Source organism: Capra hircus, chromosome 25 (assembly GCF_001704415.2).
Source record: "Capra hircus breed San Clemente chromosome 25, ASM170441v1, whole genome shotgun sequence".
In the NCBI taxonomy this organism is placed as follows: Eukaryota; Metazoa; Chordata; class Mammalia; order Artiodactyla; family Bovidae; genus Capra; species Capra hircus.
This window is the reverse complement of record NC_030832.1, coordinates 13,811,611-13,837,987: the sequence shown is the minus strand read 5'-3', so window position 1 is coordinate 13,837,987 and position 26,377 is coordinate 13,811,611. Positions and strand designations below refer to the sequence as shown.

General features: G+C 46.2%; 1 protein-coding gene across 1 annotated transcript in view; it reads right to left on the bottom strand.

Moving 5' to 3' along the window:
* Window positions 1–26,377, bottom strand: part of C25H16orf45 (chromosome 25 C16orf45 homolog) — a 146,063-nt gene that overhangs the window by 43,108 nt on the left and 76,578 nt on the right. Inside the window, exon 2 of the mRNA XM_005697522.2 lies at window positions 16,951–17,074. Within this exon, the coding sequence (XP_005697579.2) occupies window positions 16,951–17,074 (124 nt within the window). The remainder of the gene's footprint in view (window positions 1–16,950; window positions 17,075–26,377) is intronic.

Sequence of the window (26,377 nt, the reverse complement as noted above, 5' to 3'; positions counted from 1 at the left end):
TGATCAAACCTTGTGTGTATGTGTGGGAGGGTCATAGAAACCCCCAAATTTGTAGTTGGCTGGGCAGAAGTGTAGGTGGCATGGAACTTGTGACAGGCATCTGAAGGCTATCATGTGGGATGGAGCCCTTTCAGTGGTGGGATCAGATCTGAACTCCAGGTCAGCATGTAATTGGATTATTGGATATCTAGTTGGTGTTAAGAGAACTGGAAAACTGATGTGTAAGACTGACACATATTAGGTGTCAGAAAGAGTGATAAAGTTAATTCCTATATCAGAACCCACAAAATAGAGGCTGGCCCAGCGGCTGGGCCCACATCACACATCCAGACCTAAGTCAGTCTGTATTTATGGGAACCCGTTGTTGAAGAATCCTAACACACACCAATGGTAATCCTCTAACGCAGCTACAGTGTGTGTATGTGTGTGTGTGTGTGTGTGTGTGTGTGTGTGTGTGGTCAGTCATTTCAGTCGTGTCCGATTCTTTGAGTCTATATAGACTGTAGCCTGCAAGGCTCCTCTGTCCATGGGGATTCAGTCATTTCAGTCGTGTCCGATTCTTTGAGTCTATATAGACTGTAGCCTGCTAGGCTCCTCTGTCCATGGGGATTCTCCAGGCAAGAATACTGGGGTGGGTTGCCATTTCCTCCTCCAGAGGATCTTCCCAGCCAGGGATCGAATTCACATCTCCTGCCAGGGCTGCTGACTGCTTGAAAACACCCTGGCTCAGGTTAACTTTGTCGGGGGAGCAAGCAGAGATAACAGTCAAGGCAGACGACAGATGGCCAGAAGGCTTACTCCTCCAGGCAGTTAATGAAACCATGGGCAAGGATCCCTGAATTTAATCACCAGAACATTGAGCAGACCTACTCTAAATCGTTCTAGGAGCAGATGGAGTTTTTCCTCCAGAACAGCTCAAGGCCATTTATGGTGGCCTAAGGGGCAAGGTTAGTACTCAGAGACAGTGGGACAGCCACAGATAATCACCAACTTTAAGGGGGAAGGACGATGCAGAGGTCCCTTGCCATCAGCCGGCATAGTTCAAGTCAGGCTAAAATGCCAGTCTATTCAGGCTTTTCTAAAGTGTTGCTTTCAAAGTGAAACGTAGACCTCACTTTGTGCCTGTGCTCAGTCAATCAGTTGTGTCTGACTCTTTGCGACCCCAGGGACTGCAGCACGCCAGGCTTTCCTGTCCTTCACCATCTTCTGGAGTTTGCTCAGACTCATGTTCATTGAGCCAGCGATGCCATCCAACCATCTCATCCTCTGTTGCCCCCTTCTCTTAAACAGTTACTACCCTTAAATCCCAGAATCGCTCACAGTTCAGTAAAGAAGTTTAGAAATCCCCTGTCTTCCAACTCTCGGCTTACTCATGTGATTTCTTAAAATTAAAAGAGACCCTGTGTTGGTTTTTAGGGGTTGAAAACAGGTGGGCAATGGAATGAATTGAAAGTGATCATTACTGAGTGATAATAAATTCTGCTTCTGGTTACGTGCCTTTAGAAAGCTTATAAATGTAAATTTCTTGATAAACACAGCACCACTTTCAATTAAAGGCTTAATCAATGAACTTCTATAATGGATGTGATGATGAGGACAACAGATGGCATCAGGATTCTTGGACACCCTGGGAGACCACAAACATACATTTCATTTTGATTCTGATCATGAGCTAAGCTACAGGAGAGAGAGGTACTTATTGCTGTGCCAACGCAGGCACATTTTATACCTTCACTCAATTTCATCATTAAAAAATTGGCAAGAAAGCAAGATGAGTCATCTGCAAGCAGCTGACAGACACTTGGGTTCTATTTCATTCAGGGAAGAGGTGAGGAACATATATGGAAGGTATGGGGAGAATCATCCAAAGTGTTTTCAAACTTTCAATGGCCAAGCCACACTCTGGACTGATTAACTCCGTATCTGGAAGTAAGATCCAGGTATCAGCATCTTCTCTAAAGCTCTCCAAGGGATTCCTTGGCTCTGGGTGAGTCAAGGTTGAGCCAGTGATTTTGAGGAGAATCGCCAGCCTAGAGCAAGACAGATAAGTTTCACGGCCTCTGGCCGCTGGCTGCTTCTGTAAAGCTTCTTAATGTGTCTCTTTTCTTAGAAAACTATTTTATTTATTTGTTTTTGGCTGGGCTGGGTCTGTGTTGCTGCGCACAGGCTTTCTCTAGCTACAGCAAGCGGGGGCTACTCTCTGGTTGTTGAGTGTGGGCTTCTCGTTGTGGTGGCTCCCCTGGCTGCAGAGCAAGGGATATGTAGCTGGCAGGCTTCAGGAGTTGCAGCCCGTGGGCTCAATCGTTTCTGTTCTCGGGCTCCAGAGAGCACGTTCAACAGTTGTGGCACAGGGGCGTAGGTGTGCCACGGCACATGGAATCTTCCTGGATCAGGGATTGAACTTGTGTCTCCTGCATGGGCAGGCGAATTCTTTACCACTAAGCCCGCAGGGAAGCCCTCTTGATGGGCATCAAGGGTCAACTGGGGAAGCAGAACCACCATGAGTTACGAGGCAAGGGATGATTATAGGAATCAGATTGGCCACAATCATGGGAGCAGCTGGTGAGGCGGAGGTCAGGGGAGGGAAGGTGAGGACCAGAGGAGATGCAGGGCTGCCCTTCTGAGAGGTCAGGCGCATGCATCTGGTTACGGTAGGGCTGCAGAGGGGGGCAGGTCTATGCATGTCTGTCGCCTTGTATGCCCGGTGTCTAGAAGACATGGGGCCATGTCTGGCCAGCAGGTCAGGCAGCCCGGAAGACAAGCTGGACAGGAAGCAGTGGACAGTGAGGATTGGCCGGAACTACCTCCACGCTCTAACCATGGTCGCCCTCAAAGGGTCAACATTGCTGCTTCCCTTCTGCCTCCCGGAATCTTGCATTTTTATTTTTAGTTTTTCATAATGATAGCTAACATTCATCGCATACTTTATACCAAGTCTGGAGAGTACTGTTCTAAGTGCTTTTAGATTTAGTTTCTTTTTTCTTTATAATGCACACCTTTTTAATTTAGTATCACAATATTAATCATAATGATTACTGTAATTTTTTTTTTCTGGAGTATAGTTGCTTTACAGTGCTGTTATTTTCTGCCGTAGAGCAGTGAATCAGCCATGCGTATACACATAGCCGCTCTTCCTTGGACTTCCTTCCCATTTTGGGTCACCAGAGAGCGCTGCATAGAGTTCCCTGCGCTCTACAGTCAGTTCTCATCAATTATCTATTTTGTCTCCCACCTTTTACTTGGAACCACACAGGGAAAGGGATTCTGGGAAGTAGAGGTCTTAGCATAGTTACGTTTTCCATAAAGATAGCTCAGTAGAGGTGTCAGAAATTAGGGGAACATTAATACCTTAATAGCTGGTACCCAAATTCCCCTTAGGGAGGAAATGTTTTTTCTGGGAATCATAGTTTGACAAACTCTTGGGGTAGTGTTCCCAAGAGCCCAGGCACCTTTTGGTGCCATGGCTTCTCAGAAGAGCACGAAACTGCTCTTCGTGGAGCAGGAAGAGGCACGTGTCTTACTTGGGATGGAGGGAGGAGATGAGACTGGCTCAAGAAAAAGAACTGCCTCGGGCAGGCTGATGAAGAAGACCTTATTAGCCAGGAATATAAAATGTGGGTTTTTAAATTGTCTGTGAAGAGCTCAGTGCCACCCCTTCTGTGAGCCTTAGCTCTACAACTCCTCTAATGGCCTGTGGGAGTATCACAGGGCTTTGTTTTGATTTGTTGCTATGGAAACTGAAGCATCTGCATTGCACATCTACACAGATGGTGGTGTAGAACCAAGCCCAGGGGCAGAGAGGATAGAAGAGGGAACCTGCTAGGGAGTCACAGACCACTGTCATGGATTTTGGTTTTCCCCAGGCTGTGGCATCATGGGTGGGAGGCACTTCTCCAAGGGTCTGGAGAGTAGGTACCCAGGGTGGATGTGGCATCTTACGCAGATCCAGTTCAGCAGGGCAGCCTGAGGAGCAGAATGGGAATGTCATGGCCAAGTTCATTCTCTGCTTTTGGGGACCCTAGTCTCCCTTGTTTGCTGGTCTTAATAAGGCAGTGGTGCTGTCTTTCCCACCGCAGTATGGTTTTCTCTACTCATCCACAGTCTTTGGTTTGCAAGTCTCCCATCACCTAACCACAAAAAGGTTTCCCCAGTGGCTCAGACAGTAAAGAATCTCCCTGCCACTCAGGAGAGCTGGGTTCGATCCCTGGGTCAGGAAGACCCCCTGGAGAAGGGAATGGCAACCCACTCCAGTATTCTTGTTGGAGAATCCCATGGACAGAGGAGCGTGGAGGACTAGAGCCCATGGGGTCAGAAAGAGTCGCACACAGAATGACTAGCACTTTTGTTCACTTTCATCACCTAACTGGTCCAGTCTCTCTGTATTCCAGGAGAGAGACTCTGATTGGCCCAGGCTAAGCCAATCTGGACCAATTAGCTCTGGCCTGGAGGAGGGGAGTGGGGAGAGGCCAGAACCTCCCACATGCAGAGCTGATTCTCTAAGGAGGGGCAGTGGGGCTGGGAGGCAATCAGCTCTGAGTGAACAGCCAGCTCCGAGTTAAGCTACTGGAGCTAGAATCTCAACCCTCCTCATTCTTAGCTTAATCCCCTCATTTGTAAAATGTGACTCATTAGTACCTGCCTCATCAGGTTGCTATGAAAATGAAAACCAGTGATCCATTGAAAAAATTTAACATTGTGCCTGGCATATGTATATGCTCAAGATTCACTAGATGAATTAGTAATGACAGCATTGAGAACTGATCACAGCATCTCAGCACCTGCTACTCCACCCCTTCACCCATCTAAAGCTTCCATCTTTTACTCTGGACATCTCCAGATCTTGTCTCCTCCCCTGGACTGTTAGGGCAAGTCCTCATCCGTATTATCACTGCATGTGCTTACTGAATAAAGGGAGGAATAAATAAGTGCTTGGATATCCCTATGTATGGAAACTCATGACCTCCCAAGGTTCCAACTTTTGCAATTCCAAGTATTTGCTAAGGCCCCTCTTATGCTGGGATGGTTAACGGGATTCTTTGCAGCATTTGTGATTCTAGTTCCACAAAGAAGAAACCAACTCGCTCCTCTACGTGACAGTCCTTCAGATGTTTCAAAATGGATCTCAGATGCCCTGCATCAAATCCTCTCCAGTCTGTATGTACCTTCCTATCACGGAAGAGACCTTCATTCCACCCTCCAATCTCCTCCCTTCTCCTGTGCCCCCTCTTCAAAATAAATAGGCTACTACTAAAAGCCAAGCACATGAGCCGGATGTCTGCTCTTACCAAGCAGCTGTTCACTTCCAAACTCACTTTCTTCCTGAAGGAAAGGAAAGTAACATTTAATGAGCATTTATATTGTGGGGGGACACTTAATAACATGATCGCTTTTACTCCTCAAAATCACCCTAGGAGAGGTTAGCTGCATCGCCATTTGATGAATGAGTTAGCCAAGGCTCAGAGAGGTTAAGGTATCTGTTCAAGACTGCACAGCATACAAATGGCAGTTAGAATTCAAAGGTAGGTGTAATATCATCTAGGGAAAGTTACACGCTTTTCCTTTTATCAGAAAATAACTGTCAAAGAACCAAGACATTTAGTAATGGAAACAAACAAACAAACAGGCTGCCTTTCCTCTGGCAGGACCCAAACTGGGAGGGTCTTAGTTCAGTTCCGTTCAGTCGCTCAGTTGTGTCCGACTCTTTGCGACCCCATGAATCGCAGCATGCCAGGCCTCCCTGTCCATCACCAGCTCCCAGAGTTCACTCAAACTTACGTCCATCGAGTCAGTGATGCCATCCAGCCATCTCATCCTCAGTCGTCCCCTTCTCCTCCTGCCTTCAATCCCTCCCAGCATCAGAGTCTTTTCCAATGAGTCAACTCTTCACATGAGGGGGCCAAAGTACTGGAGCTTCAGCTTTAGCATCATTCCTTCCAAAGAACACCCAGGGCTGATCTCCTTCAAAATGGATTGGTTGGATCTCCTTGCAGTCCAAGGGACTCTCAAGAGTCTTCTCCAGCACCACACTTCAAAAGCATCAATTCTTTGGTGCTCAGCTTTCTTCACAGTCCGACTCTCATATCCATACATGACCACTGGAAAAACCATAGCCTTGACTAGACGGATCTTCGTTGGCAAAGTAATGTCTCTGCTTTTGAATATGATATCTAGGTTGGTCATAACTTTCCTTTCAAGGAGTAACCGTCTTTTAATTTCAGGGCTGCAGTTTGAAACCCCTGAGGAGTTTAGGGGACTGAGGACAGAAGGACAAGAGTTCCAGGCCAGAATTCCAAAAGGAAAGATCTATGTAACTGATCACTCAATGACTAGCAGCCAATTAAACAAAGCAAAAGATATAAATCAGGATACTGTCTTAATGAGTAGCTATAGCGACATCCCTAGTGGACCAGTGGTTACGACCTCGCCTTCCACTGCAGGGGATGTAGGTTATATCGGGTAGCTAAGATCCCACATGCCTCCTGGCTAAAACGCCAAAACACAAAACAGAAGCAATACTGTAACAAACTCAATAAAAGACATACCCAAAATGAGTGGCTATGTTGTGTAGACCCAAAACACAAACGCAAATCTACTAAGGTGTCTGCATTTTTCCCTTCCTGTTTCTCTTTTGAGCAGCCTGTCCTGAAGATGTCAACAGGGGGCTGGTTCTTATCTGAAGAGAGATGAGGCACAGGCAAGCCTTATCTGATTTGGGGCTAAGTGCAGAGCAAAGAGCCGAGTCCTCAGTTGAGATCACCAAGCGATACAGACAAGCGCCTCTCAACCCCAGCTGCCACTCACATCAGCAGTTTTCCAGAGACAAGCAAAGAGCGGGGAAAACCCTGCATTGTCAGGCACGCATGATGGAGCCTGCACGCTTGCTCTGTCTCATAAGATGCTTTTTCCTTGGGAGATTTCAAAGAATGATGAACACTCAGTATCAGATGAAGCAATGCAGGTTCTCCATGTGGTGTATGCTGTCTTCCCCTCAGCTCGATGCCATGGACATCCCTTGTCACTGTTGCTGCCACGCTGGGGGGGCCAGCTCTGCACTTGGCCCTTAAATGAATTACCACAGTCTCCTAAGGTAGTCAGCTGAACAATGTCCCTCCCTAACTCCCAGAACTTAACACGTTATCCTAGACGGCAAGTGGGACTCTGCAGGTGTGATTCAATTAGGGATCTTGGGAGGGGGAGGTTATCTTGGATTATACAGGTAGGCTGATGCCAGCAGAGATTGGATGGTACCACTTGTGGTTTTTGAAGATGGAGGAAGGGACAACGAGGAGGGAACGTAAGACATGAGGCTCTGGAAGCCGGAAAGAGCTTGGAAAAGGATCCTCCCCTTGGAAAGTGAATCTCCAGGAGAAGCTTGGCCCCACTAACACTTTGATGGTAGAAACCCACTGCCAACTTCTGGTCTCTAGAATAACAAGAGAATAGGTGTGGAGGTGTTTGTTTCTTTTGCCTCGCCATATGGCTTGCAGGGTCTTAACTACCTGATCAGGGATGGAACCCAGGCCCTGGGCCGTGAAAGTGCAAAGCCCTGACCACTGGCCCACCAGGAAGTCCCCCGGGTGTTAAGTCATCAACTTTGTATAGCTTGTTGCAGCAGCCACAGGAAACTCATACACTTCATAAAGTACACTGCAAGCTGCTGCACCAAGGTCTCCCTCTGCAGGAACACTGTGCGTGGAACCACTGGAAATGAGGCAGGCACTAAAAAAGAAGGCAAGTCAAGCCCTTGCTCATTTATTAGGTATATACTCACGGAGCACCTGCCCTGAGACGGGCCACGTGTTGGGTGCTGCCTACACTGTGAGGAGTTTAAACGGCTCAGCCTGTATCCTCATCAAGGCTGAGGCGAGCAGGAGAAAGATGGGGAACACGGACTTGCACTGATAAGCACAGATTTATAAATGGAGGAAAAAAGACCTTGGTGACTGGGACAGGATGGGACCCAGACTGGAAAGTGCTGGGAAGGCTTCCCCTAGGAAATGACCCTGGATCTGAGCCCTGGGGAAAGGGGGAGAGTTAACCAGGCAGGAGCGGGAAGCAGGGGGTGTCTAGATAGAAGGAACAGCCCGGATGAAGGTGGCCGTGGAAGAGGAGGGACTGAAAGGAGGTCCATGGAGAGCAGAGGTGGGGGCCACAGGGGGAGAATTGATGAAGATGAGAAGCGGGGAGACGGGGTGGGAGCAGACGGATGTGAACATTCTGGAATATGCTTCCTGATGCTTACGTGTGAGAGTTTCTTCCATGACGAGGCTGATGCTCTACAGAGAGCAACAGCTTTCTACTAGGATAGCCGTTAGCCAGAACTGACTAAGGAGCATTTGAAATGTGGCTAAGACTACTGAAGGACCGCATTTTGAGTTTTATTTAATTGTAACTAATTTATTTGGGGCTTCCCTGGGGGCTCAGTCGGTAAAGAATCCCCCTGCAACGCAGGAGACCTGGGTTCAATTCCTGGGTTGGGAAGACCCCCTGGAGGAGGGCATGGCAACCCACTCCAGTATTCTCGCCTGGAGAATGCCATGGGCAGAGGAGTCTGGTGGGCTACAGTCCATAGGGTCGCAAAATGTCGGACATGACTAAGCACAGCACAGCGCACAGTAATTTAAGTTGAAATAGTCACGTGGGGCTCGAGCATACCCAATTATACACAACAGCTCTAGGCTGGATAGAGCTGTTTGTGACCCCATGGACTGCAGCAAACCAGGCTTCCCTGTCCATCACCAACTCCCAAAGTTTGCTCAAACTCATGTCCATTGAGTCGGTGATGCCATCCAGCCATCTCTTCCTCTGTCACCCTCTTCTCCTCCTGCCTTTCCCAGCATCAGGGTATTTTCTAATGAGTCAAGTCTGTGGGTTCAAATGTTAATTTCATCCAGAAATATCCTCACAGGCACACCCCAAATTATGTCTAAACAGGTATCTGGGTGCCCCAGAGCCCAGTCAAGTTGACACATAAAAGTAACCATCATAAGGGGAGATTCGCAGGGCCAAGGGCATGAAACCCTTTATGGTAAGACAGTCAAAGCACCCAGAGAGAAGATCTTCCTTTCCCAAAGCTTGTTCTGACTTTGAGCGGCAACCAGGAGCAGCAGACGCCTGTCCAATGGGGGATATTTTTTCTCTATTTGATCATCCAAGTCCCTACCCTCATCCCTACCTCCCCATACAATTAGGAATGCCGTTCAGAGGTCTCACCTGGAACACTCACCCTCCATCCTCTTTCCTCATCTTTTTTCACCTTCCCTTAAGGCCTCCTTCCTTTTTCCTTCCCCAGCTCCTCACAGTCTGGTATATTTTGTCCAAGACAAATTGCTTTTTAGATCTTCTGCAATTAAAGGCATCTCTTCCCACTACCTGATATGTACAGTGGCTCCGGCAGCAGTGACCTGTTCTTAGGAGATGCTATTTAAAACCCAGGGTGCAACCAGAGTGACGCAGAACTGCCAAACGTGGCTGAGAAGTGTCAAGTTACATAAGTGCACATGCTTCATTTTGCCTTTGGCTTGAAGCTTTTCCTAACAGGCTTCAGAATTATCAGCTTATTAAAGGTAAGAAGGAGGCAGGTATATCAAAATTTTTAAAATAACAATAATAAAGTTAAGTCCCCAGAGCAGAGTTGGACTTGATGGGTAAGAGCCACTCCCAGATCTTAGGGGAGAGAGGTGGCTTTCTGGGTCTTCTCTGGGGATAACTAAGCAGCCCGGATCCTTTTCCCGCAAGGCATGGTATTAACAGTTAGAGGAGGGAAGGGAATGTTGGTTTGCTTGTAACCTAGGAAGAGTCACCTACTTTCACGTGTCCTCTCTTTCCATCCCTTGTGACAATGCTGTCAGGGAAGCATCAACACCCCATTGACCAGAGGGGGAAACTGAGGCTGGACTAGGGCAAGATTTGCTCCAGTCCCCAGAGTCAATAAGAAACAGACCTGGGGTTCAAAACCATCTGAGAGGCCCTATAGCTTGATGGTTGAAAGCATGGACTCTGGACTCAGAGTGCTGGGTTATATCACTGCTGTTCGTGGACACTGAACAACCCTGGGCAATACTTGACCTCTCTGTGCATTAGTTTCCTCATCTATAAGAAGGGCAGGGAGGATGCTGTATGTCGATTAAGTTGTAGTGAGGAAAGCACTTAGAACACTGCCCAGCACAGCAAGTGTTTGAAAAGTTGCTGTTTACAACTCATGAACCCTCTACCACCATACCCTGAATCTCTTCCAGGTTCTAGGGCCCGAGTGCTTAACCACACTTGGTTCTTCTATTATTTTTCTTTAAACTTTTATTGGAGTATAGTTGCTTCACTGGAAATGGAGCCTGAATATTTGCTGGAAGGACTGATGCTGACGCTGAAGCTCCAGTCCTTTGGCCACCTGATGTGAAGAGCCAGCTCACTGGAAAAGACCCTGATGCTGGGGAAGATTGAGGGCAAAAGGAGAAGAGGGTGGCAGAGGATGAGATGGTTAGATAGCATCACCAACTTAATGGACATGAGTTTAAGCAAATCCCAGGAGATAGTGAAGGACAGGGAAGCCTGGCATGCTGTAGTCCATGGGGTTGTAAAGAGTCGGACACAAGTGAACGATTGAACAACAGCAACAGTTGCTTTACAACGTTGTTAATTTCTACCATAAAGTGAATCAGCTACACCTATAGGTACGTCCCGTCTTTTTTGGACTTTCTTCCCATTTAGGTCACCACAGAGCACTGAGTAGAATTCCCTGGGCAATAAATAGGTTCTCATTGTCTATTTTATACATAGTATCAATAACGTATATATGTCGATCTCAATCTCCCAATTCATCCTGTCCCCTCCTTTTCCCCCTGATATCCACACCTTTGCTCTCTACGTCTGTGTCTCTATTTCTGCTCAGTCCTTCTTAATAAAACAAAGTTACTGGGGTCCAAGCCCAGAGTCTGGAGACACTGGAACTCAAGGACTGTGCTCCTGAAATCTATCCTTCACACACCCATCTCTGCTGCCCGCTGCAGCTCTGACTCTTATTAATTAGAAGATACCACTGCCCAGAGCACAGTGTAAAATGAAGATAACCGCCCCCTCCCTCACCTCCAAAGATACTTAATTATCTGAAACCCAGATAAACAGCAGGACCAGGCTTGCAGAGGTGATGCAGAAGGGCTGAGGCGGGCCGGCAGGGGCTGCAGGAAGAGTTATGCAAAGCTAATGGTGTGAGTCAGTGCTGGAATCAAGGGTGAGAAAATGAATCTGGGGTTGTCGACCGCCTCCGCAGGCCAGGATGGCGAGAAGGATGCGATGGGGTCGCAGCAGGAGGGAATGGCAGGTGGGTGGCATCGAGGGTCAAAAGTGGAACAAAGGAGGCTTCAAGTTTCACCTCCTGGACATTTGCCACCAATTAAAGAGGCGTTTTTGTGATATTGAGGTATTTATTGCCTGTTTCAAATGAAGCTCATAAAATTGCCAGATTTCAGGAGGGAGATCTCTAAACTTGGGAAGCAGACCAGTGAAAGGAAAACATTCAGAGCAGATGCACCCGGTGTGTGGTGGAGACACGTGCCCACTGGTCACTCAAAGCTCTTCTCTGAACCTGACCTCGTGAGCCTTTTTTAGGGTGAGCAGGTATGCTGGGGGCGCCCCTGACTGGTCCTTCCATTAGCAAGCACTTTTATAGGTTGTATTATAATGTGTGCATAGGGCTCCACAAAGGCCTTACCCTCAGTGAGGGTTCTATAAATGTTGACTCTTGTGGTCCCCGAGGACCCTTAGAGGAACAGGGCACTACTGCAAATTCCCAGCAGGTTGACTTGAAAACCTTGACTAAGTTGGAGCTCATTTTAGGCTTCAAATAAATCACTTCTCTCCAGAGAAAGGCTATGAAAAAGTCCAAAGCCTGATGTATCAGAATCATTTCTGTTTCTGCCCAATTGCATTCAAGATGGCAGAACAAGGTGACACCCAATGTGGGGCTGTGGGATTGGGGACCTCCCAGCAGGAGTCTGTCTTTGCATTCTAGAAGAGTGAGGAGAAGAGAAAAGGCATCCTTCCGCTGGGAATAAGTAAGAGGCTAACTTAGGGTTCAGGGCTCTGCCCCCTTGAGTTCAAATCCCAGTTTCACCTCTACGAGCTGGTGACCTTGAAAAAGTTATTTCACCTCTATAATTGCCGTTTTCTCATCGGTGAAGCAGAAGGAATAGAATCCACTCCCTCAGAGTGGGTTTATGATTCAAAAAGTTGAAATAAGTGAGCAAATGTGTACAACGCACATAGCACATGTGCAGTAAATCAGTACCCGAGGTAAACAGCAGTTCTTTCGAAAACTGTCGTGTGCCCAGGGACACAGACAAGGACAGGAGAGAGCCAGTGTGATCCCGAGCCCACTTCCTGTGAATTCATGCTAGTTCCCGGGGAGGGACAGGGAGGCAGGACTAGCAGAAGCCGTGAGTCCCAGAGGAGAGGGCAAGATGCGGAGAGAAAATGGAAACCCACGAAGGGCAAGACACGGAGAGAAAACGGAAACCCACGAAGGGCAAGACGCGGAGAGAAAACGGAAACCCACGAAGGGCAAGACGCGGAGAGAAAACGGAAACCCATGAAGGGACAATGCTCTTCTTCGGGGGTGTTGGGACAGCAGCCTTTAGACCTTTAGAAAGAGTCAGCACAGCGGGAGACAGTAAGGTGAGAAGACACCCTCCACCATGAAATAGGATTTGACTCACACAGACTCCAGGGGAGCGGAGGGTAGTAACTTGATTACTTCTGAGCAGGTGTGACAAAACCAATCTTGTCCTGGTTATTACAGCTACAGTTATTGGGGCCATTTCAGTCAAGGGCTGTCACATTCCTCTCTCTTGGAGCTTCCCACCTGAGCCTGTAAATGCTTAGTACGGTCTAAAATTCTACTTCCCCCACATCCTATCCAAAGGGGTCTTGTGTGTGTGTGTGTGTGTGTGTGTGTGTGTGTGTGTGTATTGAAGGGAAGCTATTGGGGTAAGCATGGAGTGTGAAAGAACAATTTTTGCACATTCATCGAATACTAACTGGCCTAATAGTGCTGGGCATTGTTCAAGATTCTGGGAGAATTCAACAGAGAAGATGGATCCGATCTCTGCCCTCAAGAGCTTACACTCTTTAAGGCATCATCTTGGGAAACACATTCAGAGCTTCCTTTCTCCCTTCATTCTTTCCTTCCCTCCTTCTTTCCCTCCTTCCTTCACTCATTCACTCACTTAATAAAAACTCTGGACTCAGACTGCATCCCACCTTAGCTATTTATTAACTAAAGCAACCTTGGGTCAGTTTCTTAGCCTCCAGCTCAGTTCAGTTCAGTCACTCAGTCGTGTCCAACTCTTTGCGACCCCATGAACCGCAGCACGCCAGGCTTCCCTGTCCATCACCAACTCCTGGAGTTCACTCAGACTCACATCCATCGAGTCAGTGATGCCATCCAACCATCTCATCCTCTGTCGTCCCCTTCTCCTCCCGCCCTCAATCTTTCCCAGCATCAGGGTCTTTACAAATGAGTCAGCTCTTTGCATCAGGTGGCCAAAGTATCGGAGTTTCAGCTTCAACATCAGTCCTTCCAATGAACACCCAGGACTGATCTCCTTTAGGATGGACTGGTTGGATCTCCTTGCAGTCCAAAGGACTCTCAAGAGTCTTCTCCAACACCACAGTTCAAAAGCATCAATTCTTTGGTGCTCAGCTTTCTTTATAGTCCAAATCTCACATCCATACATGACCACTGGAAAAACCATACCTTGACTAGACGGACCTTTGTTGGCAAAGTAATGTCTCTGCTTTTTAATATGCTGTCTAGGTTGGTCATAACTTTCCTTCCAAGGAGTAAGCCTCTTTTAACTTCATGGCTGCAATCACCATCTGCAGTGATTTTTGGAGCCCAGAAAAATAAAGTCAGGCACTGTTTCCACTGTTCCCCTATCTATTTGCCATGAAGTGATGGGACTGGATGCCATGATCTTCATTTTCTGAATGTTGAGCTTTAAGCCAACTTTTTCACTCTCCTCTTTCACTTTCATCAGAGGCTCTTTGGTTCTTCACTTTCTGCCATAAGGGTGGTGTCATCTGCATATCTGAGGTTATTGATATTTCTCCCGGCAATCTTGATTCCAGCTTGTGCTTTCTCCAGCCCAGCGTTTCTCATGATGTACTCTGCATATAAGTTACATAAGCAGGGTGACAATATACAGCCTTAACGTACTCCTTTTCCTATTTGGAACCAGTCTGTTGCTCCATGTCCAGTTCTAACTGTTGCTTCCTGACCTGCATATTCTTTCTCTAAAATGGAGACAAGACTAGGACCCACCTGCACCTTAAACCCTATGGCAGTGTGAAGGCCTGGCTTTGAGAAAGAACCAGGAAACTAAATTCCAGAAGGGTCCACACCCAGCCCCTTAGCCCAGGAGGCCACGGATGATGGATGAGGTGTTTGTCCAGGTCTGAGTGGGCCATGATCTCTACCTGGCCATCTTGGAGTCTGCTGTGCATCTCTGAGAGCGATAAAATTCTGTGCCTCCAGGCAAGGCTACATACTCTAAAGGCGGGGCTTGGGGGGAGAACCCTCATTGTTATCCACCGCTGTCTGTAGGCTGCTAGCAAGACTTCTGGGGGCCAAGAAGCCAGCCCCTCCCTGGGAGTATGTCACTGAGCCTCCGAAATATATCCTGACAGCATTGACATCCTTCTGTATCTTTTGGATAATTTGATTTATCCAAGTGTCTACTGTTGACATTTGTCTCTAAGCGATCAGACTCATGAGCACGATGGGGAAATTTAGTGAGGTCACAAGTTAAAAGCTTATGCTGGCCTGGCCCAGGGCTGGAGCTTGCATGTTGGTCTATCATGTCTCTGAGCACTAGGCATGTATGTGCCAGAAGTGGGGATAACATGCACACACACACACACACACACACACACACACGCAAAGGTCAGGAAATGCTCAGTGAGAGCCATTGTTGCAAAAGCAACCTTGGCCCCTCTGAGCACCTGCAGGCTGAAGAGAGCCCTTCAGTACTTTAAAGCCGAGCTCACGTTCTCTGTCTCCTTTCCGTTTAAAACATGCGGAGTATATTGTCAACGCTAGTAATTTTTTTCTAATTGGGGTATAGTTGCCATGTTGTATCATGAATCAATATTTCTTCTCTTTTTATTGCTAAATAATGTCCCATTGCATGGATTTGTAAACATAATGCTGCTATAAACATTCTTGCAAGTTTTTGTGTGAACATATTTTTTCATTTCTCTTGGGTATAAACTTAGAGTGGAGTTTCTGGGTTGTAGGGTGATTCTTTAACTTTTTGAAGAATCACCAGATTGTTTTCTAAAGCAGTGCATCACTTCACATTTCTACTGCAGTGTATGAGGGTTCCAATTGCTCTCCACATCCTTGCCAACACTTCTTATTATCTGTCTTTTTTATTATAATCATTCTAGTGGGTGTGAAGTGGTATTGCACTGTAGTTTTGGTTTGCATAGCCTAATGGCTAAATGAATATCTGTTCATGTGTTTGTTAGCCATTCATGTATCTTCTTTGGAGAGATATTGATTCAGATCCTTTCCCCATTTTTAAATTGGGTTATGTCTTTTTATTACAGAGGGCAAATCCCATGGATGGAGGAGCCTGGTAGGCTGCAGTCCATGGGGTTGCTAGGAGTTGGACACGACTGAGTGACTTCACTTTCATTTTTTACTTTCATGCACTGGAGAAGGAAATGGCAACCCACTCCAGTGTTCTTGCCTGGAGAATCCCAGGGACGGGGGAGCCTGGTGGGCTGCCATCTATGGGGTCACTCAGAGTCAGACACAACTGAAGCGACTTAGCAGCAGCAGCAGCATAGTTGCTTTACAATGTTGTGTTAGTTTCTGCTGTACAACAGCATGAATCAGTTATATGTAGACATATATCCCCTCCTTTGCAGACCTCCTTCCCCCTAATCCCACTCCACTAGGTCACCACAGAGCACTGAGATGAGCTCCCTGCTATGTTGCAGGTTCCCACTGCTGCTGCTAAGTCGCCCCAGTCGTGTGCGACTCCACGTGACCCCATAGACGGCAGCCCACCAGGCTCCCCCGGCCCTGGTATTCTCCAGGCAAGAACACTGGAGTGGGTTGCCATTTCCTTCTCCAACGCGTGAAAGTGAAAAGTCAAAGTGAAGTAGCTCAGTCGTGTCTGACTCTTAGCAACCCCATGGGCAGCAGCCCACCAGGCTCCCCCGTCCCTGGGATCCTCCAGGCAAGAATACTGGAGTGGGTTGCCATTTCCTTCTCCGATGCATGAAAGCGAAAAGTGACAGTAACTAGCTATCTATTTTACACATGGTAGTATATGTATGCCATTCTAATCTCTCGATTCATCCCACCCTTAGTGATATGTTTTTAACGTTAGAAAAAAAATCTGTAGATAAGAACTGAAGCTTAATTATAATTTTAGAACCAAATATAAGTTTTATGCTCTTTGAGAATGTAAACAATAAAAATAGGAAAAAAAAAAAAAAAGCAAGACCCAGACAGTAATTTAATCATCTTTTATAGGGTTTTATATTGACTACCAGTTATATACTAAGAAACAGGGCATCCCAGGGGGCACGAGAGGTAAAGAATCCGCCTGCCAATGCAGGAGATGAAAAGGATGCAGGTTCAACCCCTGGGTTAGGAAGATCCTCTGGAGGAAGAAATGCCACTCCAGTATTTCTTGCCTGTAAAATTCCATGGACAGAGGAGCCTAGTAGGTTGCAGTCCATGGGGTCACAAAGAGCAGGACACGACTGAGCGACTAAGCCCACAGGAATAAGACATAGAGGAACAGATACCCACTCCTCGAGGCAGTAGTGGGAATGTGCCTGGCACACAGTTATACACAGTAAATGTCAGGTTCCCGGGCATCCTCCTTCCCCCTCCTCACTCCTTCCTTTTCTTGGCCACTTTCCTCAAGCACTTACATAAACCTGAGCTCAGATTCCCGTCGGACCAAGACTTCCCGGAGACGCTGGATTTTCGCCATCTCCAGCTCGATCTCCTCCGGCCTCATGGTTGTCTCTGCCATGGAGATGATGTCCAGCTGATCTGTGCAGGAGATACAAAATGCAGACGTCAAGACCCCGACTGTATGGGTTTTCAAGAATTCCCTTTGGAACAGTCCTCGCCTTGCTCCAGCGACCTTCACACCCCAAGAAGGCACACGGATCTTTGCCAGTGTTGCAAGTCTGTATTTGTGAATGGGCCCTTTAGAAACTAGAATGCACGCTTCCATGGGAACGCTGTTACAAGGCAGGAGGAGGCTCAGGCAGGGGTCACCCAAACCTGTTCAAGGTTATAACGTGCCCTTGGCAGTTCCTGCCTGGTCCCAGCTTCTGAGTCTCGGTCCCTTTGACTATGACCGTTCATCCTGTCCCAGTCTCCAAGACCAGCGTTTTTAGGCAGAAAAATGGGTGGGATAATTACTTTTAGCAACACCATTAATAATTATCTTATAGGAATACTAAGTAATGTAAGTAATAGTAACATGAAATGATACACGTTTGTTGTAGAAAATTCAGATAATAGAGATAAGCAAAGAAAAACAAGGTAAAAAGTCACCTACAAACTCTGCTCAGAGGGAACCACGTTTTGATGGACATTCTTCTGACCTGATAGTGTTTTTATATATGCATAGTCATAAAAGTAAAGCCATATATCAAAAAAGTATAAGACCATATAGGCCACACACACACAGAACCATATAATTATCAAATATAGAGAAAGACACTATATATGTGTATGTGTGTGTGCTCTCAGTTGGGTTCAACTCTTTGTGACCCCATGGACTGTAACTTGCCAGACTCCTCTGTTCATGGGATTTTCCAAGCAAGATTACTGGAGCGGGTTGCCATTTCCTCCTCCAGGGGATTTTCCTGACTCAGGGATCAAACCCATGTCTCCTATATTGGCAGGCAGATTCTTTACCAACTGTACCACATGGGGAGCCCTTACATATATATGCCTGTATATAAATATATCTGCATGTATGTTAGGTATATACACCCCCTTCATGGATCACACCCTTGTTGTGGCAAAGGGGCTTGTGTAACTCAAGGAAGCTATGAGCCATGCTCTGCAGAGCCACCCAAAATGGATGGGTCATAGTGAAGAGTTCTGACAAAATGTGGTCCACTGGAGCACGTGGTGTTCTTGCCTGGAGAACCCCATGGACATGGGGTATGAAAAGTATGAAAAGGCAAAATGGTATGATGCTGGAAGATGAGCGCCCCCAGGTCAAGAAGGTATCCAAAATGCTACTGGGAAGAGCGGGAGGCAATTACTACATGAATTTGAGCAAAATTCTGGGAGAGAGTGGAGGACAGAGGAGCCTGGGATTGCAATGAGTCAGACATAACTTAGCGACTGAACAACGATGTATATATACATGTATACTAGGTCACTAGGGCTACCAAACTATAGACATTTATTTTCTTGTGGTTTTGGAGGCTAGAAGTTCCAGATCAAGGTCTGGCAGGGCGAGCTTCTGGTGAAAACTCTCTTCCTGGCTTGTAAATGGCCACCTTCTCACTGTACTCACATGGCCTCTCCATGTGCATGCAGAGAGAACTCTCTGGTGTCTCTTCTTAGAAAGACACTAACCCTATGAGATCAGGGCTCCACTTTTAATGACCTCATTTAATCTCAGTTCTGAGCACCAAAGAATTGATGCTTTTAAACTGTGGTGCTGGAGAAGATTCTTGAGGGTCCCTTGGACAGCAAGGCGATCCAACCTTTAGTCAATCCTAAAGGAAATCGACCTTGAACATTCTTTGGAAGGACTGATGCTGAAGCAGAAGCTTCAATCCTTTGGCCACCTGATGCAGAGAGCCGACTCACTGGAAAAGACCCTGATGCTGGGAAAGATTGAAGGTAGAAGAAGAAGCGGAAGACAGAGGACAAGATGGTTGGATGGCATCCCTGACTCAACAGACATGAGTTTGAGCAAGCTCCGGGAGATGGTGAAGTACAGGGAAGTCTGATGTGCTGCAGTCCATGGGGTTGTGAAGAGTTGAATAGGACTTAGCAATTGAACAACAGCTGCCCCATCTCCAAATCAGCCTCACTGGGGATTAGGGCTCCAACATATGAATTTGTGGGGGATATAACCATTCAATCCATAATACTATGCATGTATGTGGATCTATGTATATACATATCTCTTCATACACTGACGTTAAATTTTTTATGTACATTCTTCCAATGCATACATATGGTAATTTACATGATTATATATATTATACATGTAGTATGCATATATACGGTGACACATATGGTTTTATATATGTGTGTTTTATATGTATAATGTTATATATAAACACATGCATATTTTTTTAAAGAGTGCAAAAACACATATCAAGATGTGAGTAGTTCAAGATGTTATGTGCATATATCCATATGCACACATGCACAAACTAAGTCATTCAGTTGTGTCCGACTCTTTGTGACCCTATGGACTGTCTCCCTCCAGGCTCCTCTGTCCATGGGATTCTCCAGGCAAGAATACTGGAGTGGGTTGCCATGCTCTCCTCCAGGAGTCTTTCCAACCCAGGGATTGAACCCGCATCTCATTTTATGTCTCCTGCATTGGCAGGTGGGTTCTTTACCACTAGAATCACCCAGGAAGCCCTATATATATATATGTACACACACACACACACCATCATGGAGGTCTGGTTTTTGTAATATAAAGTTAGGGTCTCACCATTTTATTACCTGCTCACTTCACTGAACATTCCATGAGCATTTCCACACGTCCTTGGATGCTCTTCCCCAGCAGCAGTGTGAAAGGCTGTGTGGTTTGCTATTTGTGGCTGTGTCATGAATCACTTCACCAACCCCCAGACACTTAGGTTGTTTGCCATTTCCCCCACTAGAAGCAGTGCTGGGATGAGCATTCTCAGAGATAAATCTCTGCGTGCATCTAAGAGGTGCCTTTAGGCCACATTTCCAGAGTGAATGGCTGGGTTTTAATGGATGCCATAGTCTGACGACCCTTCGTCGGTAGAGGAGACACAGGGGAGGGAATGTTCTTGCTTTACTCTGAGGCCAACATCACAGGCCCTGCATCTGCTAACTCCTTCCAACCTGGCTGTTGTGAGGATTGAATTAACAGAGACACGCTATGCTTGATACACAGTCACAATTACCTTTGTTATCCCCACGTTCTGCCACACCATCTCTCTCTCTTTTTTAGTTGCAGGATGTGAATCTTTACTTGCGGCATTCGAACTCTTGGTTGCAGCAGGTGGGATCCAGTTCCCTGACAAGGGATTGAACCTGGACCCCTTGCATTGGGAGTCTTAGCCACTGGACCACCAGGGGCCAGAGTTAAAGATCTTTGAACTGAGGCCAATCACCAGTTCAGGATCGTCGGTGAGCCTGTTTACTTCTTAGTATCATGTTCTTCCTTTACAAAATGGGATTTAATAGCTATCATATGCTAAGCTGTGCTGGAGGCTTTATATGTACAGTCTCATTTAATCTCTATTTCATAGAGGATGTATCTGAAGCTTAGAGAAGGAAAGTGACTTGGCCAACATCACGCAACCAAAATGTTACAGACAGAATTCAAATCTAGCCTCTCTCTTTTCTCCCTAACCACACGCCTTCACCACATTATACAGCCTCCAGGTGAGAGCTAAATGAATCTATGGATGCAAAGGCGCATAGTTAACCATTCCAAAGATGTGAGTATCCTTATTTCTCAACCATCACGGTTCAGACGGGCAACCTGATTTCCACAGGACACATTCTGAAAATGGCAACACACCCTGGGGTGAAGCTTAGGACAGAGAAAATTAATCACACCCCATGGATTGGCATTTTACCTCCGTCCTCGGGGGAGGACGGAGGTGGTGGCGCTGGCAGGCTCCAGGTGCTGAGATGAACATTAGCTTTGACTTGGGGCAGAGGATGGCACTGATCCTTCTGTTGAAAAGTCCTGCTCACAGATAGATGCTTTCTTTCCCCTGGAGAAAGGAGCAAAGCCTAGAGTTCAAATCAGGATGGAACAGTTCGAATCCTTTCTCTGTGCCAGGCACTGTTGTTGTTGTTCAGTTGTTAAGTTGTGTCCGATCCTTTGCGACCCCATGGACTGCAGCACACCAGGCATCCCTCTCCTTCAGTCTCTCCCGGAGCTTGCTCAAAATCATGTCCATTGAGTCGGTGATGCCATCCAACCATCTCATCCTCTGTCATCCCCTTCTTCTTCTGCCTTCAATCTTTCCCAGCATCAGGGTCTTTTCTAATAAGTCAGCTCTTCACATCAGGTGGTCAAAGGATTGGAGCTTCAGCTTCAGCATCAGTCCTTCCAATGAATATTCAGGGTTGATTTCCTTTAGGATTGACTCGTTTGATCTCCTTGCTATCCAAGGGACTCTTAAGAGTCCATCACAATTCGAAAGCATCAATTCTTTGGCACTCAACCTTCTTTATGGTCCAACTTTCACACCCATACATGACTACTGGAAAAAACATAGCTCTGACTATACAGACTTTTGTTGGCAAAGTCTTGCTAGGCTCTTTACAAGTCTCATCTCATTTAATCTTCACAACACCTTAGGTGAGGGGTTAACCAGCTATGACTATGGGCCAAAGCCAGTCCCCTCCCTGATGCTGCAAATAAAGTTTTATTGGAACACTGGCCATGCGGCCATGCTCATTCTATGTATTGCTTATGGCTGCTTCTGCAGAGTAGCTGTAACAGAGATTGCATGGCCCACATAACCGCAAATATTTACAGAAAATGTCTGCCAACCCCTGCCCTAGATGGTAGATGCTATCATTCCCCTAATTTAAATTAGGTTAAAAAAAAACATTTAGACAGTAACAATAATAACTAACATTTATTCAGCACTTATTACATGCTAGGATCAAATCACCTTATTTAACTCCCAAAATAGCCCTGGGTGATAAAAACTGTTTGCATCCCCCTTTTATAGATGAGCAAGTCAAGGCTCAAGAAAAGGAGAAAGTGGTGGGGTCAAGATTCAAAACCAGACCTGTCCTACTCCAAAGTCCTTATTGCCATCAATTCTATTCAGTTAAGAACTACTTCCCCACTTAAGAAGTATCATTATCAGGTTAGCAATCAGAAAACTGAGTCTATTTTATTGCCTTAGATATATGGAGAGTAGCTATTTTTTTATTGCATTTTAAAAATTATTGGAGTATAACTGCTTTACAGCATTGTGTTAGCTTCTGGTGTACAACAAAGTGAATTAGCTATAGGAATACATACATCCCCTCCGTCCCACCCCTTACCCTCTCCCCACCCCTCTAGGTCATTACAGAGCACTGAGCTGAGCTCGCTGTGCCTTATAGCAAGTTCCCAATAGCTAGCTATTACACACAGGGCAGTGTGTATACGTCAATGAAGAGGAGCTGTTTTAAAGATTTAGCAGGTGATTATCTGGGGAGCTCTGCCCCAGGAATTAGGATACACCTGGGTTGAGGGCAGGGATCATGTCCAAGGACCTTCATGCAGGAGGTCTTCAGACCAGACCCTGAGAAATGCGGGTACAAGATGTCAGTAAGTGAATATCAGGCATGGTCAGTTTCTTTCAGTCTGACCTTGTGTGACAGAAACCTCGGCAACATTCCCCAGCTAGAAGGATGCCAACCAACAGCTGGATGTGTCCACGAGGACAAATCCTAGAAGGAGATGGATAAGCATTTGAGGGCAGCTAGAGAAGACGGTTGCTACAAGGATCTAAGAGAGAGCAAAGCATGGTTGTTTAGAATGAGTGGAGCACTAAGGCACAGAAGTCCCCAGGGCTCCGACTGCCACGGCTGTCACTCAGCTTAGAGCAGCTGAGTCACTTCTGGGGGATGAAGCAGCTAAATCCATCTTTTTTTATCCCCAAATGCCACACCAGGAAGACTCACGCCTCATGAGCACAGCACTGGCAAACAAGAGCTGAGCACTGAGCACCGGACAGGACTGGGATGTTCCTGCAGGTTTAATCATTTATCTCGAAAATGTAAAGCTACCTGGGGACAGGGTGGTGATGGTGGGCGTGGCAAGTGAGGGCTGACAGTCTCCTAGACATTTATAATTTAAATTTAGAGAGAAAGGAAACTGCTGGGGACCAAAAGAGAAATCTTCCCCGGTCAGTTGTCTCCAGCCATGGGTCACAACATGAAACTAAGTCTAGGGTCCCCTGGGCAATACCCACTTCTGTTTCTGCTTCCTCATTTCATGGACCCAGAGCTCTCACATATGAAGCATCACTAGGAGTCCAGCACTAACTCATCCTGCTCCTAAATACCTTGGCAGGTAGGTCCACTCATTATCACCCTCTCTTTATAGGTTAATAAGATGAGGCTCAGAAAGAACATAAGTGATGGGCCAAAGTCATTCAACCAGTGAATGGCACAGACCCAGGTCTGTCTGATTCCAAAGCCCAGGCTGTAGGTCAAAGGGCTACAAGATAGCATTCCCTAAACCTCAATCACTGCACAGAATCCACCACAACCGTGTACTATCCGTCAGGCTGTCCAGGTGGCACTAATGGTAAAGAATCTGCCTGCCAGTGGAGGAGACTCAGGCGCACTCCCTGGGCTGGGAAGGTCCTCTGGAGGAGGAAATGACAACCCACTCCAGTATTCCTGCCTGGGAAATTCCATGGAGAGAGGAGCCTGGCAGGCCACAGTCCACGAGGCCACAGAGTCAGACAGGACTAAGTGACTGAACACACACACGCATCATGTTAGGGACTGCATGCTTGTGTCTTCCCCTCACCCTGCCAACGTCCTACGTTGACACCCTAACTCTTAGTGTGATGGTGTTTGGAGGTGGAGTATTTGAGAGGTAATCGGGCTTATAGGAGGTCACAAGGGTGGGGCCCCCATAATGGATTAGTGCCCTTATATGAAGCATCAGAGCTTGCCTCCTGCCTCTCTGTTGTTCACCATGTAAGAACACAAGAAGATAGTCGTCTACAAACCAGAAAGAGGGTCCTTACCAAACTCCAGACCTGCCAGCGCCTTGACCTTGGACTTCCCAGCCTTTAAAACTGCGAGAAATAACTGTTGTTTAAGTCACTCAGTCTATGATAGTTTGTTACAGCAGCCTGAGCTAAGACACTAACTATACCAGCATGTGTTCAATATTCTTTACGTTGACTTTTTTCACTCATATAAACTCCTAAAAGGAAATTGCCTTATCATACCCATAAACAATGTCAATATCACTTAGTGTAGTTAGAAAATAATCATAACAATAAGTCCAACGGAAATAAAGTGATGTTTCTGACTAAATTCTGACTAAATACCTTAGCCTGCTTAGAGCTCAGATTGAAAGCCTAACTTTTCTTTCTTAACCATGTAGACGAGTAAGTACTACATAGTTAGCAAGTACTGGAGAGGTGTTAAACCACCAAACTGAGGCTTCCTTCTTTGACGATTATAAAGGTTGATAATTGGAAAAAAAAAAAAGAGTACAGGAGATACTATGGGCTCAGTTCCAGACCACTGCAATAAAGTATCTCAATAAAGCAAGTCACACAAAGTTTTTGGTTCCTCAGTGCACATAAGAATTTCGTTTGCACTTTACTGTAATGAAATGTGCAAGAGCATTTTGTCTTAAAAAAAAAGAAAGAAAGAAAACAATGTCTGCACCTTAATTTAAAAATACTTGATGGCTAAAAAATGCTAACCATCATCTGAGCCTTCAGTGAGTCACAATCTTTCTGCTGGCAGAGGGTTTGGAAAGTGAGAATTACCAAGACGTGACACAGAGACACGAAGTGAGCAAATGCTATTGGAAAAGTGGCAAGACAGACTTGTTTGACACAGAGATGCCGTAAAACTTCAGTTTGTAAAGAACACAATATCTGGGAAGCACGATAAATTGAGGGATGCCTGTAGTTTCCCTGCAACCAGTTCACTGTTGTTTTGTTACTGAACTCGGATCTAGCTGCTCAGCACTTAAAAGCCGTTAAAGAGACCAGGTTGGTGAAAGGAAAGTTTGCTTTATTTTGGATGCCGGCAACCAGCGGGGAGGGCAGACACCTGTCCAAAGGCTGACTCCACACCCGCCCCTTCACCCAACAGTCAGTGGGCGACAGCTTTTATAGACAGAGGGAGGCGGCTACATGCAGAAATAGCAGAATCAGCTCTGTCATCTTGAAATGGGTCATCAGTGGTCTGACCAGCATCATTTTGATTCTTTTAGGTACAATTCCTTCAGTTCCAGGGCTGGTTTGTTTCCATGTCCCTGTGGTCAGTTCTCAAAACTGTGACAGCTTACACATGGCTAGAGTCTGGTCATCACGTAGTTAGCTTCTCCCACTGGGTGGTGGTTTCAGTGTCTATAAGAGAGCTCACAAGACATGGCTTAGAACATGATCTACAGCCCATAAGAAGGAAATAAAGGTCCTGATGTGCTTAATGGCTACATTATTATTTGGTTTCCTTTGCTTCTGCATTTTCTCACTTTCCCAATTAAACTTATTCTTTCACTAAAGCTTTTCCAAAGACAAAAGGCAGGCTGAGGACATGGGGGACAACGGCCGTAGCATTTCAGTTTGAGGCTAAGAGCATGTGGGTATCAGAGTCACCCTTCCTACCCCCGGGAAAGCTTCTGTAGAATCGACTTCCAGTTCCTTTGGTTGGAAGGGACTTAGAGGCCCTGGGGACAGCCGCATCTCCATGTCTGACAGGACGTGGAAGGACATGGCACGATTTGCTTCTGAGGGTCCCTCAATAAACAGCAGTGGGCTCAATCTCTTGAGTTCTCATTGGCAATTAAATGAGAACTGAGGCATGAAGGCAAGTGTGTCAGATTTTTCGCCCAAAGATGAATCAGCCATTTTGAGTCATTATTTCAACCCGGCTTGTATCATAGAAGCAATTTAATGATGGTGGACGTATTCATTTCAGTCCCACAAACACTTACTAGGTGCCCAGCATCCTTAGAACATCCTCAAAAAGACAGATGAGAGAAGGGCCTTTGGAGAACGGGGGACCCTGGGGGTAAGCATCAGAGGACAATCACCTTCAACCTAATATGTCCTTTTCTATCACGTGAATAGATGTGGAACTTTTTTTTAAAGTCTTTATTGAGTTTGTTACAATATTAGTTTTGTTTTATGTTTTGGTTTTTTGGCCATGAGGCATTAGGATCTTAGCTTCCCCATCCAGGGATCAAATCTGCACTCTCCACATTGGAAGGCAAAGTCTTAATCACTGGGATACCAGGGAAGAACCTAACTCCAGGAGAGAAACTATTTGACTTTTTTAACAAACTTTTTTAAATTTTTGGAATAAATTTTTATTTATAGGTAAGTTGCAAAGACATTACAGAGAAGTCCTATCTGCCCTCCCCCTGGTGCCCACCATTGTTAA